The sequence below is a fragment of the Terrapene carolina genome, unplaced genomic scaffold (assembly GCF_002925995.2).
Source record: "Terrapene carolina triunguis isolate 2854851 unplaced genomic scaffold, T_m_triunguis-2.0 Scaffold558, whole genome shotgun sequence".
In the NCBI taxonomy this organism is placed as follows: domain Eukaryota; kingdom Metazoa; phylum Chordata; order Testudines; family Emydidae; genus Terrapene; species Terrapene triunguis.
Window position 1 is genome coordinate 887,088 of NW_020664909.1, and position 15,305 is coordinate 902,392.

At 45.0% G+C, this 15,305-nt stretch overlaps 1 protein-coding gene and 3 non-coding genes across 7 annotated transcripts in view; 3 read left to right on the top strand and 1 right to left on the bottom strand.

Annotated features, from left to right (window-relative positions):
• TTF2 (transcription termination factor 2) overlaps positions 1-7,447 on the top strand; it is a 43,647-nt gene extending 36,200 nt beyond the window's left edge. For 3 of the 4 annotated variants that reach the window (XM_026659019.1, XM_026659020.1, XM_026659021.1), the window contains 4 exons: positions 2,538-2,691; positions 4,346-4,428; positions 6,035-6,109; positions 7,095-7,447. In XM_026659019.1, the coding sequence (XP_026514804.1) occupies positions 2,538-2,691; positions 4,346-4,428; positions 6,035-6,109; positions 7,095-7,239 (457 nt within the window). In that variant the 3' untranslated portion in view covers positions 7,240-7,447. Of the gene's footprint in view, positions 1-2,537; positions 2,692-4,345; positions 4,429-6,034; positions 6,110-6,232; positions 6,424-7,094 lie in introns of all 4 variants that reach the window. The other variant, XR_003370152.1, reaches the window with a different exon arrangement.
• A 4,232-nt stretch (positions 7,448-11,679) lies between these two features.
• On the top strand, positions 11,680-11,762 carry TRNAL-CAG. The gene has a single exon. It is a non-coding gene; the product is annotated as a tRNA-Leu (tRNA).
• Positions 11,763-14,737: 2,975 nt separating this feature from the next.
• TRNAS-AGA lies at positions 14,738-14,819 on the bottom strand. The gene has a single exon. It is a non-coding gene; the product is annotated as a tRNA-Ser (tRNA).
• A 419-nt stretch (positions 14,820-15,238) lies between these two features.
• Positions 15,239-15,305, top strand: TRNAI-AAU. The gene has a single exon. It is a non-coding gene; the product is annotated as a tRNA-Ile (tRNA).

The following is a 15,305-nucleotide window of genomic DNA, read 5'->3' on the forward strand; positions in this document are numbered from 1 at the left end:
ACTAAGCCCCCACTCTCTGGGGCAGACTGCAGTGTAAAAGCCACTCATCATAGGCAAGGGGGTTCGGACCTGCTGCCTTTGCCTGCCTCCCAGTACCTTGATGGGCCTTGGACCAGGCCCTGCAGCCAGGGGAGTTGCCAGCCTGGAGCTCCCCTGCCTCTCCCCAGCCCTGCTTCACTCCCAGTACCCTTTTTGCAAGCAGCCAGGCCCTGCTTTCTCCTAGCCTGGAGAGAGAGAGACTTCTGGGTCTCTGGCTCACAGCCTTTTTATACAGGCCAGCTGTGGCCTGATTGGGGCGTGGCCCACCTGCAGCCGCTTCCCCAAGCAGCCCAGCTTAGCAGCTCTCAGCCACAACCTTCTCCCAGGGCTGACTTTAACCCTTTTCTGCTGGACTGGGAGAGCCGTCCCACTACACCCCAGTATCGCAACATTTCAAACCGTCGGCCGTGTGTGAAAGCACGCAGGAAGCCAAAGAGGAGATTTGGAGGAGAGGAGACTTTGAAGGTGGTTGGGGAACTAGGTGGATGTGAATTCGGGATTAATGCGTGTGGAGAGTATGTGAGGCGATCTGAAAACCAGGTGTGCAATATTCTCTTGGGTATAATAGAATTATTTTGGTCATGCGGAAGAATCTGGGAGAAAATACTTATAAAATTAAAAAATCATGGGATGGGGAAAATCTGTGCTTAAGTCAGCATTTCCCAAACTTTTGAAAGGTGAGCCCCACTTCAGGAGAATGAAAACAATCCTGCCTCACTGTGTTGCTGAACTGCTACAAATCTTAATGTGTAAGTCTTCCATGGCCCTCCAGCCAGTCCTTCACACCTCCCAGGGAGACATGTATCTCATGTTGGGAAATGGTGATTTAGGATGTGAGGCAAGGAGGTCTGGTGTGTGGGAGGACACAAGATTGACATGGGGCGGGGCAGAATCTTTCAAATAAGCCATCTGATTCTCTCATGAGAGAGACCACAGGGAGGGAGGGAGGGAGGAACTCCCTGATCTATAACTTGTGGGAGATAATTTTCTTTATTACATGAAGTGCCAAAGAGCGAGTATGGGTGGGAGAAGGGAAGATTGGTTCAGTTTAATCCCTAAATGGTGCATGTAGGTGTTCAGATCCCACAGTGGTATGTGCCTCCTAAGAACCTGATTGCTCCTACATTTTATTCTAATCATAACAGTTGTTCAGAAATATATATTCATATGCTGAGATTAGCATCTGTGCTTCTGAATACCTGACTGGTACTCCAAAGAGCTGATATAAATATCTAAATGCAGGATTTGGGCATCCTATTAAAAGGGTCACACATCTGAAAATACTGGAGAAACTCTTTGCAATGGACTGTTCCAGAACAGTTAATGTTTGGTGCAGGCTGGGGGGAAATCTCCAGACTGTGGGCTGGTCTACACGGGGGGGATCGATCTAAGATACGCAACTTCAGCTACGCGAATAGTGTAGCTGAAGTCGAAGTATGTAAGATTGAATTACCTGGGGTCCACACGGCGCGGGATCGACGGCCGCGGCTCCCCCGTCGACTGCGCTACCGCCACTCGCTCTGGTGGAGTTCAGGAGTCAACGGTGAGCGCGTTCGGGGATCGATATATCGCATCTTAACGAGACACGATATATCGATCCTGGATAAATCGATTGCTACCCGCTGATACAGCAGGTAGTGAAGACGTACCCTGTGTGTCAGAATAGTCTTGTGGAAGGATCTCTGACTGCAGTGAGAAACAGCTTGCTTAGTCTTTCTGCCTCAGAATAAACACACTGTGCTCAAGTGGCCACTTACTGGAGGTGAGGTTGCCATTTAGTCACCCCTTGCTCTTTGGTCAGGTTGTTAGTAAAGAGGAATAGTCACTACCTGCTCCAGCTGGAAACTGGTGCCTGATTTTTTTGGACAATTTGTGTGCAAAAAGCACACTCAGATGTTTGAGGAAGAAACCGATTTGTGTATGCCCATGTGCTTACCTGACTTCCAAGCACAGCGGCCGGAATTGCACATGCAAATCAAGTGTCTGCTAGGTCTGATAATACAGTTCTGGATTTCTAGAATGCACAGCAGCAGTCACTGCTCAGACACCTCATCTCCATCTTGAATGTAAGCCACTTATCGGATAAATTTCCAGACGAGATCAGGTGAATCCCGAGTGTGATTGTCTTGTAGGGAACACTGCAAAGCCACCTTCAAAAAAGCCTTTCCAGTATAAGAATGACATGCAACAAGCACCTTTCTACCATTTAAACCGCCCCCCCCCCCCAAACCAAACAAATCAAATCCAAAAACCTGACCTACCCCAAGCAGAGTTTTGACCCCAAAAAGGAAAAAGAGGCAGATTCCATGAAGTCCCTCTAGGGACTTTGCTGTTGATTTTGGTGGGAAGCACTCACATATTATGGTGATGGGCAGCAGTGTTAAACCCTAAAATAGAGAAGATAAACAGATTTAATTCACTCTTTATATGTCAGGGGCAAGACACTACCATAGTAGGATTGTTACAATATATCTGATGCTTCTGTTGTCTCTCTTCAGTGTCGTCGTATCTCAGTGGACTAGCATGTTGAAGATTGTGGCAGTGCACCTTGAGCGTCAAGGGCTGAAGTATGCTACAGTGGATGGCTCTGTCAATCCTAAGCAAAGGATGGATTTGGTGGAAGAGTTCAATAACAATCCCAAAGGGCCTCGGGTATGAACTGGGATCAGGAAAGCTGTGTTCAATGCAGCTATTAATAGCTGTGGTAGTTACTTTTTTTTATGATTGGCTTTGCTGGGCCAGATTCTATATCAGGCATCAAGATGTGTGTTCGTAGTGGGAGGGTGTAGCTGTAAAAGCCAGATGTCCGTAAATGGGAGCAGTTCTGGTATAGACACTATTTGGTGTTATACTTGCTTTAATCTTCCATACTAAGAATGCCTGGCTCTCAGGCAAGTTAAAGGCTTGCTGGTACCCAATCATACCAAAGTCTCTGTTAACATTAAGCTGTATCTGCAAGATTGGGAGCCTGTGGGATAGGCAATTCAGATCAGGCAGAAACTGTTCCTAGCTTACCCCACTGCAGATTGATGACATAAAAGATGTATTGGGCCATACTACTCCCATGACATGGGAGCCATTGTAGGATTGTTCCCTACAGCCTCTTCTCCCAGCACATGTGGTACTTCATGCAAAACCTCAGTTGTTCAGTCACCTACTACTGATTTATGGAAGGGAGGGGGATGTTAGGTTCACGTACAAACAGAGCCAAATGAACACTATAGTGTTTATTAGACTTCACATGCTGATCCAAGTCTAAGGACAAGGACAAGGATGCTAAGTTGGCGGGGGAGAATTCACCCTTCACCTCTAAAATGGAGTGACCCAATTGAAACATTTGTAACTGGCTCATTCAGATTGGGCCAAAATTAAAAAAAAAAAAAAAAATCCAATGCCATGGCAGTTTGGAGATGAAGATTTCCGTCTCATCTATGACAGCTTCTGAAATTCTGTCTCCTGGAACTTCAGATGGCTGGGTAGTCTGAGTGCAGGTTGAACGTTTCTCTGTGCACATTATTTTTTCAAAATGTTTTGTGAAAGTTTCTGTAATTCAGACTGGACTGGCTGTTCCCTCTAGTGTAAATCCATGTTTGGAAGGGGCAAACACCACAATGAATCTGATGACATTTTAACTAGTCTAAGGCCATGTCTACACTACAGACCTTACAGCGGCACAGGTGTACCACGGCAGCTGCACCACTGTAAGGTCTCCCGTGTAGCCGCTCTATGCTGATGGGAGAGAGCTCTCCTGCCGGCATAATTGAATCATCTCCAACAAGCGGCGTTAGCTATGTCAGCAGGAGAGTGTCTCCCGCTGACATAGCACTGTCCACACCAGCGCTTTTGTCAGTGAAACTTACTCAAAGAACTCAGTCTATTTAATTTAGTTTAACAAAAATAAGGTTAAAGGGTGACTTGATTATATAAGTATCTACATGGGGAACAAATATTTAATAATGGACCCTTCAATCTAGCAGAGAAAGATATAACAGGATCCAATGGCTGGAAGTTGAAGCTAGACAAATTCAGACTGGAAATAAGGTGTAAATTTTTAACAGGGAGAGTAATTAATCATTGGAACAATTTACTGAGGCTTGTGGTGGATTCTCCATCACTGGCCATTTTTAAATCAAGATTGGATGTTTTTCTAAAAGATCTGCTCTAGAAATTATTTTGGGGAAGTTCAATGGCCTCTATTATACAGGAGGTCAGTCTAGATGATCACAACGTTCCCTTTTGGCCTCGGAATAGATGAATCTATGAAAGTAACCTGTCTTTCTGTCTTATTTATTGTTCTTTGTTGAAGGTGATGTTGATCTCGCTCCTGGCTGGAGGCGTTGGCCTTAACTTAATTGGAGGAAACCACCTCTTCCTTCTTGACATGCACTGGTAAAGTGAGATGGAAACTTTGAGGGTAGACTGGCTCTTTACTTCAGCATGGGTAACATGAGTGCTTACAAACTGCATGAGAGAAGGATGTATCTGGTTGAATGGTAAAACACACGGTCCTACTTTTCCATCCCTGAAATTACTTGCTTGTCAAGGCAAAATGTTTTTAAAATGAAACTTTCAAGAACAATTAAACTCATGGCCAATATGACACCCACTACTGTGAAAAATGGCAGTAAAGCTCCACTTGGCAGCTAAAACAAACTATTAAAGTGGATAAGAACAACACAGAGGATAAAAGCTTAGTCTTTACCATGGAAGCTATTAGAGAGGTGCCAATCCCAGAAGTAATCTGTTCTGAAAATAAAAATATCTGAGTCTAGAGGGCTTGTTTTGGAACAAATTGATAAGTGATAGATTTAGAAAGCAGCAAGTCACCATGACTGAAGAGCTCTGTAGGAATGTGAGACTGGAGTGTCGGAACTACTAACAAAAATATGCAATCTTTCATATAAATCAGCGGCTTATATTGCAGGACTGTAGGGGAGCAATCATTCTAACTTTTAGTAGAATTATTGTTTGTATTATGGTAGTGCCCAAAGGCCCCAGTCATGATTCAGGGCCCTGTTGTGCTAGGTGCTGTACAAATACATAAGAGATGATCCTTGCCTAAGACTAGAGAAGACTTTTAAGGCACTTTGAAGAGATCTAACGAAGTGAAATGAATGGTAACTCAATGATAGGTGAAAATTAATATTGACAAGTGCGAGGTAACGTGCATTGGTACCAATAATTTGAACAACTCAGACAAGTTACCTAAAGCGGCTCCAGGGTGGCAGTGGCACACACCGGGGCCAGGGCAGGCTGCGCGAAGCAGCTGGAACCATGTCCTTCCGGCCCCTGGGGGAGGGGAGGCCGCAGGGCTATGCGCGCAGCTTGCCGCTCCTCCAGGTACCTCCCCCAAAGCTCCCATTGGCCCCGGTTCCCGCTAATGGGAGCTGGGGGCAGTGCCTGGAAACCAGGGCAACACATGGAGCCTTCTGCTGTCCCCCCTGGCTGCAGGGACATGATGTCAGCTGCTTCAGGGAGCGGTGCGGGGTTCGAGGGGGGCAATCCCACAGGTGTAGTTTGCCCACCCCTATTTTAATATATGGAGATATACCTATCTCCTAGAGCTGGAAGGGACCCCGAAAGGTTGTCGAGTCCAGCCCCTTGCCTTCACTAGCAGGACCAAGTACTGATTTTGCCCCAGATCCCTAAGTGGGCCCCTCAAGGATTGAACTCACAACCCTGGGTTTAGCAGGCCAGTGCTCAAACCACTGAGCTATCCCTCCCTCCTGGCCTGGAGGTAGGCCGGGGGGGGGGCACGCGGGCCGCATGTTTGAGACCCCTGTGGTAGACCTTCAGCAGGGGCGTAGGGAGAATCTGATTTGCGGTGCATTGTCTGCTATTCAGAACAGTAAGAGAGCTAGGGAGGAGGTCACATTTCTTGTATAGAGGGAATAAGCAGTATAATGGGGAGGGGGACACACGAGCTGAGGATGTCTTCATTGTTTCTAAGATTAACAAGCCACTAGACTGTCTGAGCAGTTTTCTTACCTTGCAGGAATCCTGCACTTGAAGATCAGGCATGTGACCGTATATACCGAGTGGGGCAGAAGAATGACGTGGTGATACACAGGTCAGGGTCTGCTGTTCTAAACTCCTGAGTTAGCAGTGCACGTGACAGGCAACAGCCTTATAAAGTCTTGGCTTCGATGCGGGGTGACATGGGCTTGCTTTGATGTTTGTTTCTGAACTTCAGGGCTGTGCACAGGATCAGAGGCCGCGTCGTATGAATGTTTCTGGAATTTGCCTCCTGATTGCTGATCTGAAATTGATTTTCAACAAGTCAAAGCCCAAAACTGCTCTTTTCCTTTAATGGCTTGATGAATGCCTTGGGTCTCTCCACTGCTGAGTGCAATTCAGCCATCAGCCCATTTGCATTCATCAAGGGTACGTCTATACTTACCTCCGGGTTCGGCGGTAAGCAATCGATCTTCTGGGAACGATTTATTATGTCTCGTCTAGACGCGATAAATCGATCCCGGAAGTGCTCGCCGTCGACGCCGGTACTCCTGCTTGGCGAGAGGAGTACGAGGAGTCGACGGGGGAGCCTGCCTGCCGCGTGTGGACCCGCGGTAAGTACCTTGTAGTTCGAACTAAGGTACTTCGACTTCAGCTACGTTATTCACGTAGCTGAAGTTGCGTATCTTAGTTCGAACTGGGGGGTTAGTGTGGACCAGCCCCAAGACACTCATTATAAGGACAAATATAGTTCCATGTGTTTAATATGGTCTTCAAACTCTTGATTCCAAATGTGGCCCTCTACTTTTGGAAACCCTTAATATCAATAAGAACGATGATTCAAGGAGGGATTGGTCAGGGACTCAGATTTCTTTCCTTATAATTAAAAATTTAAATTTCAAATTACAAACCTATAAACATTTAGTAGGATAAATGGTGGTGGCTGCAGTGTGAGTCTGACATTGGATGAGAGGTGCTATAAAAATGACTTGCTCCCCTTTTCTTGAAAAAAAGATGAGTCACTGGAAGTTGAAAGGGGATGGAAGCTTGAAATGCTGATGTTTCCAGAAATTAGGGTGATGTGGTGCTTTGGGTTTTAGGTTTGTCTGTGAGGAGACAGTGGAAGAAAAGATCTCACAACTCCAAACCAAGAAGAAAGATCTGGCTCAACAAGTGCTGTCGGGCACAGGAGACTCCATCACCAAACTCACCTTGGCTGACCTCAAAATTCTCTTTGGCATCTAACTGCCTCTTACAGCAAATAGCTTGAACACAATCCAGTGCCTGGAGGAAACCAGGGAGTTTTCAACAAAGGGCCTGTATTTAAAGTAGCTAGTTCTTATGGGAGCAATAACTAGAATTGTTATAAAAACTGCTCCAGGAGGAGAAGCTACTAGATTTTTGAATTGTTTTATATTCAAGTTAGAAGCAGTATACAGTAAAGACCAATAAAAATATAAATAAATCGATTGTTTTAATACTTATGGATTAGCTGGATTGATCGGTCTTCAGCTGTCGTTAAGACTGCGCCAATCACAACACATCCACCATTCTTCTCGCATTCTTGCCCTTCTTCTCCACGTTCGTCCGAAACGTTTTACAGTGTCATCTTCCCATCTTCTTGGAGGCCGACCAGGTGGTCTTTTCTGTTCTCGCAGGTACCACTCAGTAATGATTGCGGTCCACCTATTGTCCGTGAACCGTGCTATGTGGCCTGCCCATCGTATCTGCTTTCCACAACAATATCTTTCACACCGCTGCGTTCTCTAATCATTTCATTTGGGATACGATCCAGAAGGGAAATTCCCAACATAGCTCGTTCCATTGCCCTTTCAGCTACCGACCGCCGCTGTTCTTTAATAATACTTATGAGTCAAATTTATTCTCTTTAACTATAGAGAAATGTGCTTAACACCCCCCACACACAATAGGACTAAAGAAGATTTTATTTTTCCCCTTATTAGAATGAGAGAGAACTTGAGAGCAAATGGGATAGAAGAGGGGAGCAAAAAGGAAAAGAGTGTGAGGTAGGAAAGAGCAAGAGGGTGGAGAAGAAGATGGGATGAATGGGAAGGAAAGAAAGATGTTGTTTTTCAGAGAAAAATACCAAAAGGGAAAATGATAGAAGTGAGTAGAATGGATCAAAATTGGAAGGGGAGGAGGAGAATAAAGCAATAGAAGAAATAAGTTTTAAAAAGACAATTTTTAGTTTAACAAATTTTATTTATATTCCTTTGTACTTCTCAAGCAGATGTTTTATATCTAAGTGAGAGGTATCTTCTCCCTGCTCCAAACACAATACATGCAAGTTGAAGGTGGCAGGAATTTTACCCCCTCCTTGGGTTTCAGTCGCTCTCGTACAAAGAAATCAAAATGAAATGCAAACTCCAGACCAGGCCTTCTCCCCAGGCTTGGATGCTCGCAGGGTTCCTCCCTGAGGACTGATCAGCCTACATCCTAGGTCCTTCCCACTTTATAGCAGATGCAGTAATAATCTACTTGCAATAGAAAGTGTGTTTGCTGTCTGTTTTCCACTAGGATCATCGTCTGCTAAAGAATGGGGTTTGCAGGCAAACCCTCCCACCTTGTTATACTTGTTCTTCCTCTCCCACTTCCAAAGCCATGCACACAGAATACACTCTGATTTCCATTCCACTGCACGTTTCCTTTGGGATCCAACTTCCAAAGACGCCTGCAACCATCACCGCCAATTCTCTTGACAAGTGCCCTTACAGACTGAAGAATTCAGCAGATTTTGGCTCCACTGTTACCAAAGACATAGTTTATTTCTCGTACCATGTAATAAGGGTGTGACGCACAGGAGCAGTGGTATGAAACTGAGATTTCATTTCCTGTTCTCACTCATCTCATATGGATGGGTCAAAGTGATAAAAGATGAATACCGTGTCACATGAGAGTGAGCAATATATATTGTCTCTAATGATCTCTGTTAGAAGCTGTGGCATTTCTGGAGTGTGTAGGTTGGCTTTGGCTCAAGTCCTTCTCTAGACCCTTAGATTTCTAGAGGATCAGCCCGTAGAGTCCTCAGAACCTATGAGGTACTAGGAAAGACCACCTCCACACCTGTTCCCATATAATATGAGATTTGCAAAAAATTGCAGTGCTATTCCATCCCACCACCCCCCGAGCTACCTGAGGGGATGGGGGCAAACACTTGTCAGTATTCACACACGTTGAATGTGTGCCCATAGTTCCATCCAGAGGGGAAGAGCTCTGGCCTGTCTGCAGAATGGGCTGTGGGGTCACTGTAGGTTTAGAAAGGGGCAAATGGCTTATGTGACCCCCCCCCATATAAAGATCCCTAAATCCCCTACAAGGAGCACAGCACGTCTCTTGTTTGACTTTTCCAGAGTCTTCATGGAAAATTTTTCCATTTTTAAAATTACATATGCTCTCCAGCAAAATGGGGAGATAGGGATTAAAATCACAGAAACTTGGAAAGTCTGATTCTATTCCTGCCAATATAGGGTCCCAATGGTGTATTCTCCAGGGTAAACTGAAAATGTCCCATCAGGGAAGTCCCATCCCTTTCCCTAGAGAGGTTATTAACCTAGTCTAATTGGCCTCACCTTTTAAAGGGATGTTTCTGGATATACACACTAAGCATTCTTTTGTTACATTGTATCCTGTTTGGATTATCTAGGACCTAGTTGAGCTATTCTAAAAACAGTGTGTGACAGTCTAGGGTGTACCTTGCTGGAAGCCTTGCAGGCCCTGAGCAGATCCTGCCACATCTCCCCTCTTTGGGGCCCCCTGCTGGAAGCATTGCAGTCCTGCCACACCCCTCCTCGGAAAAAGGAGCAGTGAAGGTGGGTCCTCCAGGCCTGCCTAGAAAGACTGCAAGGAAGCAGGCTCAGGTAAAAGGAGCAGATCGGTTCCTAGCAGGGACCAGAGGAGTGAGAAAGGTGCTCCTTGCTGGAGCTCAAGGGAGAACCAGAAGATGGGTTCTGGTGACACTGTCATTCTGTGAGGAAGAACTTTAGCCCTGAGGTAAGGGTGAAGAGGAAGTGGCTCAGGGAATGCAGAAGCAGCAATGGAGGTAAAGGAAACAGCACAGGCTAATATTTGTAGGGTTCCTGGGTGGGGACCTGGAATGCTGGGCAGGCTTAGGTCCCTCCACCAGCCACTGACAGGGTGGGCTAAGCCCCAAGAAGGCAATAAGACTTGTTTAGAGGCTCAAGTGAAGGCAGGACTTAAAGAATCTCTAGGGAGAAAGCCCTGGGGGCAGTGCTCTATACCAGGGCAGACATAGACTTAAAGCTTGAGCCCAGAGACAGGACTAAAGACAGTAACAAGGGCACAGGGACAGGCCCTGGTGGACCTTTTACACCTTCATGTGTCTTGTTTTGACTACGTGCGACTTAGCTAGAGGGTTGAGCCACTGAAGACCTGCCTGACAAGGTTAGCAACTGGCAGGGGGAGTCGTGAGCAGAAAGACACCCTCTCCCCACTCAGCTAGTGGCTGGGAAGCCTTCAGGTGTAGTCAGAGCTAGGGTTGATATCTGTAGTTATATTTTCCAAGATGCCAAAGTCCTCCAGCAACAAGAGACTTGAGGATGTGATATTTCTTTATATTTCAGTTTAAAAAACAAGCAGGCAATAGAAGCAGCCTTTGGATATCATTAAAGGAGCAGTAGAGAGTAAATAATGTTTGATGGGACTTGGCAATAAAGATCAAATATCAACTTTTTAGATTTTGTCCTCAGTAATGGTCATAATAAAACAGGTTTTTGTGTTAGAGGCACAAAGGGTAGGAGCAAGATATTTATTTTCTAAAACTGTCACTAACACAAATGTCAGTCCATGTATACGAGCCCTGGTGTTATCTAGATATTTTAATGAATAGAAGTGGAAAAATTATGAATGTGACCTTACTTTCATTTTTTTACTATTACTTATAAAACAAAAGGCTGAATTAATTGCAGGTTTGAAATGGCTCTGAGGGATGTCTTCATTTTTCTATCTACATTGTCAATAAGTGATCTCTTTGTAATAAAAATTCTGATAATACTCCCCTGGAATCTTTTTCTGCAGTTAAGTAGAAATAATACAGAGCACACTAGTCCATGCCAGGGCCACAATCACTAACGGTCTTATGTAAACATTTTAAATCAGTACCAAATCTTATAGGAAGTAACGATTTGCAGGTGGCAATGACAGAATATGTGCTAAGACATGACTGGTTACTTACTGTATTTGAAGGATGAACTGAATCTCTGGTGCTCTGAACAGCAGAAAGTAGTCAATTATCTAGCCCTAAAGGAAAAGTGCTTCCTAATTTCATTGAATGTATCACATCCCAAGTATCTAAGTCCTGTGAGCTATAATCATGCCAGGTAGGGCAGTCAGCATGCCTGTATCAATTATGTGAGTGACAAAACCAACCTTAGTATCTTCTATACTAGGAACCCACAATTAACTGTCTTATTTTTACGAAGCGGTACACTGTATGTTACTCCAGAAGACGTATAGAAATGTGTAAGAGGAGAAAGTCACAAAGTGGCAGCAGCACCCAGAAATCTGCCCTGCTAGTATTTGCTACTGAGGGAAGGCGCTTAGAAAAAAGTACATTGCTCACTCAGGAATCTAAATGCTAAGAAAAATAGAATTATCATGAACCGATTAAACATTTCTACCTGTAGAGCTGCTCTTTTTTTCACAGCTGTCAGGATGGCCGAGCGGTCTAAGGCGCTGCGTTCAGGTCGCAGTCTCCTCTGGAGGCGTGGGTTCGAATCCCACTTCTGACAACAACGTTTTCTTTTTCTTGAATTTGCTCTCTGAAGTAATAATCTCAATTTATTCTAAGGTTTCAAATGTTTTGAATATAGAAATCTGTCACTCTAGAAATGCGACTTAATATTTCCCTCCACATTCTTTAAAATCTGCACATCAAGAGTCTTGGCTGAAGGAAGTAGTTGATGTAAAATAAGAAGAATGGAAAAAGAGACAGAACTTTACTTTTAATTGTCCAGTCAATCTGAGCCAAGCAGGTGAGGTAGAATTTTAGGTTTTCCTAGCTCTCAGTTGGCGTTTTTACAACAGCAAAATTAGTAACTGTCTTCCTACAATGGCCATTAATGGTGTAAACTGGTACACTGCTGAGCCACTAGTGTTGACAGTGCCCTGGGATTTTCACCAGCAACTCAGGCAAATCTATTGATTGCTACCTACGTTGGCACTTGTACCATTGGTACATCGGCTAAAATATGGGTTCTTATTTTGCAAGGGTAGCTAAAGCTGGTAGGACCAGCATGGAAAAAGTTGTCTCTGAGGGTATGTCTACACAGCAGTCAGGAGGTACAATTGCACATCAGGTAAGTATGCCCGAGCTGGCTTCTCAAATAACAATAGCAGTGTAGCCCTGGCAGCACAGAGTTGTACTTGGAAGGTGAGCTTGTGCCAAATGTGAAAGGGTGTGTGTGATTTCTGCATTAAGGCAAGAGAATAGGCTGTGGGAGGGTAAGACTTTCTGTATTATGGAGAGAGGCATTAAGAAACACAGTGGTAGCTCTAGGTGAGGGATTGGAGTGGGATCAGCTCTGTGCTCAGGGAGAGTAGCATGCAGCCATGGCTATTCATAACCCACTGGTGCTCTTTGCAAGGTCATTGGTATTAGGGAATGCCGGGGAAAGGTTATGGGATAATGGCTGCCTGACCTGCTGCCACCTTAAGGGGACATGGGCTGGGAAGGGTTGTTAAGTTAAATGCAGTTAACAATGAGGGGTCACGCCTATGACATCATGAAAGGTGAGAATGTTCTCACTCAGATTGTGAATTGTGGGCTAAAAAGGCTGAGCGTTTTAAACTTAACATAAGAATGGTCATACTGGGTTAGACCAATTGTCCAGCTAGACCAGGATCCTGCCATATGCTTCAGAGGGTGTGAACAGAAGAGGGCAACTTTCAAGTGGTCCATTCTCTGTCGTCCAGTCCCAGTTTCTAGCAGTCAGCAGGACCTTCAGAGCCTGGGGTTGCCTCTCTACCCATCTTGGCTAATAGCCATTGGTGAACCTATCCTCCATGAACTTCTCAAATTCTTTTTTGATCCCAAGTTATACTTTCGGTTGTCACAACATCCCCTGGCAATGGGTTCCGTAGGTTAACTGTGCATTGGGTGAAGTACTTCCTTATGTATGTTTTAAACCTGCTGCATATTAAGTTCAGTGGGTGGCCCTGGGTTCTTGTGTTATGTGAAGTGAAAAATAACCCTTCCTTATTCCCTTTCTCCTCATCATTCATGATTTAATAACGTAACAGAAAATCTTCAGCAAATGCCATTGTGACAGCACTCCTGATTCCAAGCAAATATACCAGAAACAGTGTTGCCCTCTTGAGAGCTGAACAGGGAAGCGACAGGAACGTGTTGGATAGCTGGATTAAAGTGTGGTGCTAATAATGACCCCGTTGAGGGTTTGATCCCTGGGCGCGTTTTGTATTATTTGGTTACAGCAGGAAATAAAATTTCATTTGCTTTTTATTTTGGAAAGACCAAAACACAATTTCAGTCTCCTCCTAGGTTCACAATCCTAGATTCACCTCTCATTCCTTTCTCGCCTTGTGCTTTAAGCTAGGTATAGCCTGCTACGTAAGGCGGCAATAGTCACAGCTGGGCAAGCCCCTGCTGCTGCCTCGAGGACAAAGCAAACCTTTGGCTAGGAATCTAGGTAGGAGAAACGTTATCGAAAACGTTTGGCTGGGATCCAATGATCATCAAGCAGTGAAAAAGCTCTTCAGTATTTCGTTCTCTAGCTCAGGGTTTGCTTGAGTGCTACCGAACACCTGACTCTCCCAGACTGGGTCTGATCTGAAAATGCCTAGTGAAGCAGCTCTCCTATGTTGCTTTGCCTCTACTGATAAGTACAGCAGGTGAGGGGGGCGATTCTCACCAGCCAGGGCGTGAGCCTTGCCTTTGTGCTTGTAGGGGGTTCTCCAGGCATTTGCAAACCAGAGGAAACGAGAGGGAAAGAAGAAGAAGCAAGCAGGGGAGCTGCTACAATTTGAACCCAAAATATCTCGTTTATTAGACAGACGACTTAACCAGCTAAGCGAAAGTGCCTAGTACTGGTTATAGGGACCACGAATTCCGATGCCCAAAGGATAAAGGCTGCTGAGCCCAAGAAATTTACTGGGTTTTGCACGTGGCTTTTAATTCCCCGTGCCCTTCCAGTAACCCGTCATTCTATATCTACAAATGCCATTTCTGTCCCTCAGAGGTGAGCTGAGAGGCAGGCAGGGGGTTTAAACCCCTAAGCTGTGAGGAGGATAGGGCGATCGCAAAGCAACCAAAAAGGGGGGAGGTGACATTGTTAAAGGGGAAAACCAGACAAAGAACTCGGGCTGCCAGCCGCCCCAGGGACACAAAAGGGTGAATCCGAGGAGTTATACTTTCGGCTAGCGCCTTGGAGTTCCCGGTGAAGCTCAGAACCTGCAGCGTGCATGCAGGATCTGTTCTCATGCCCCACATTCTTGCTTTTGTTTTCCATTGAATTTCTGGGCTTCCCTTTTCCCTCTTTGGAGAGGTTAAATTAACACAATCCTCTCAACAGAGCCTCTCGCCAGAACTCTTATTTTAGCGTGTAGTTTTGCTGGTGTCATGAATGATAAATGTATTATGAGGATTTTGAGAAAGGCAGCTAGAACTGAGAACGGCTGCTTACTTCTGTGTCGGGGAGAGAGGAAATAAATCTACAGGTAGCAAAAATGGAATTAGCCAAAAATAGCACGTAGTCGGCAGGATTCGAACCTGCGCGGGGAGACCCCAATGGATTTCTAGTCCATCGCCTTAACCACTCGGCCACGACTACTTACTAGAGAGGGTTAATTGCTTCCTTCTAGGTGATTAGCCAGGCACTTTAAGGGCTAAATTGTAGCATTTTTGCCCCATCCCCAGGCTGTATTATTCTATGAACATTAGATGTCCTGCATTCTAAACATCCTTCATTAAGCTTTTCTCACAAACCCTTACAAGAGAATGGGCCATCTCCCCTATTAGGTCCCCCAGCACTGTTGGTAACTAATTGTGCTCACTCAATTCATGTGTGTGGGTTACTTTATTTCTTCAGAAATATGGTCTCCAAAGCGTTATTTAAATGTTTAAAGTTTAATAAAATGACCCAGAAAATCTCTTTCTAATGGCATAGACACTTCAACTTTTGTCCTGAAATGTGCCTGAGACATTTTTGCTCTCCTGAACTACACATATGTGGATCATTTCAGCATGACTGGCCGGTTAGCTCAGTTGGTTAGAGCGTGGTGCTAATAACGCCAAGGTCGCGGGTTCGATCCCCGTA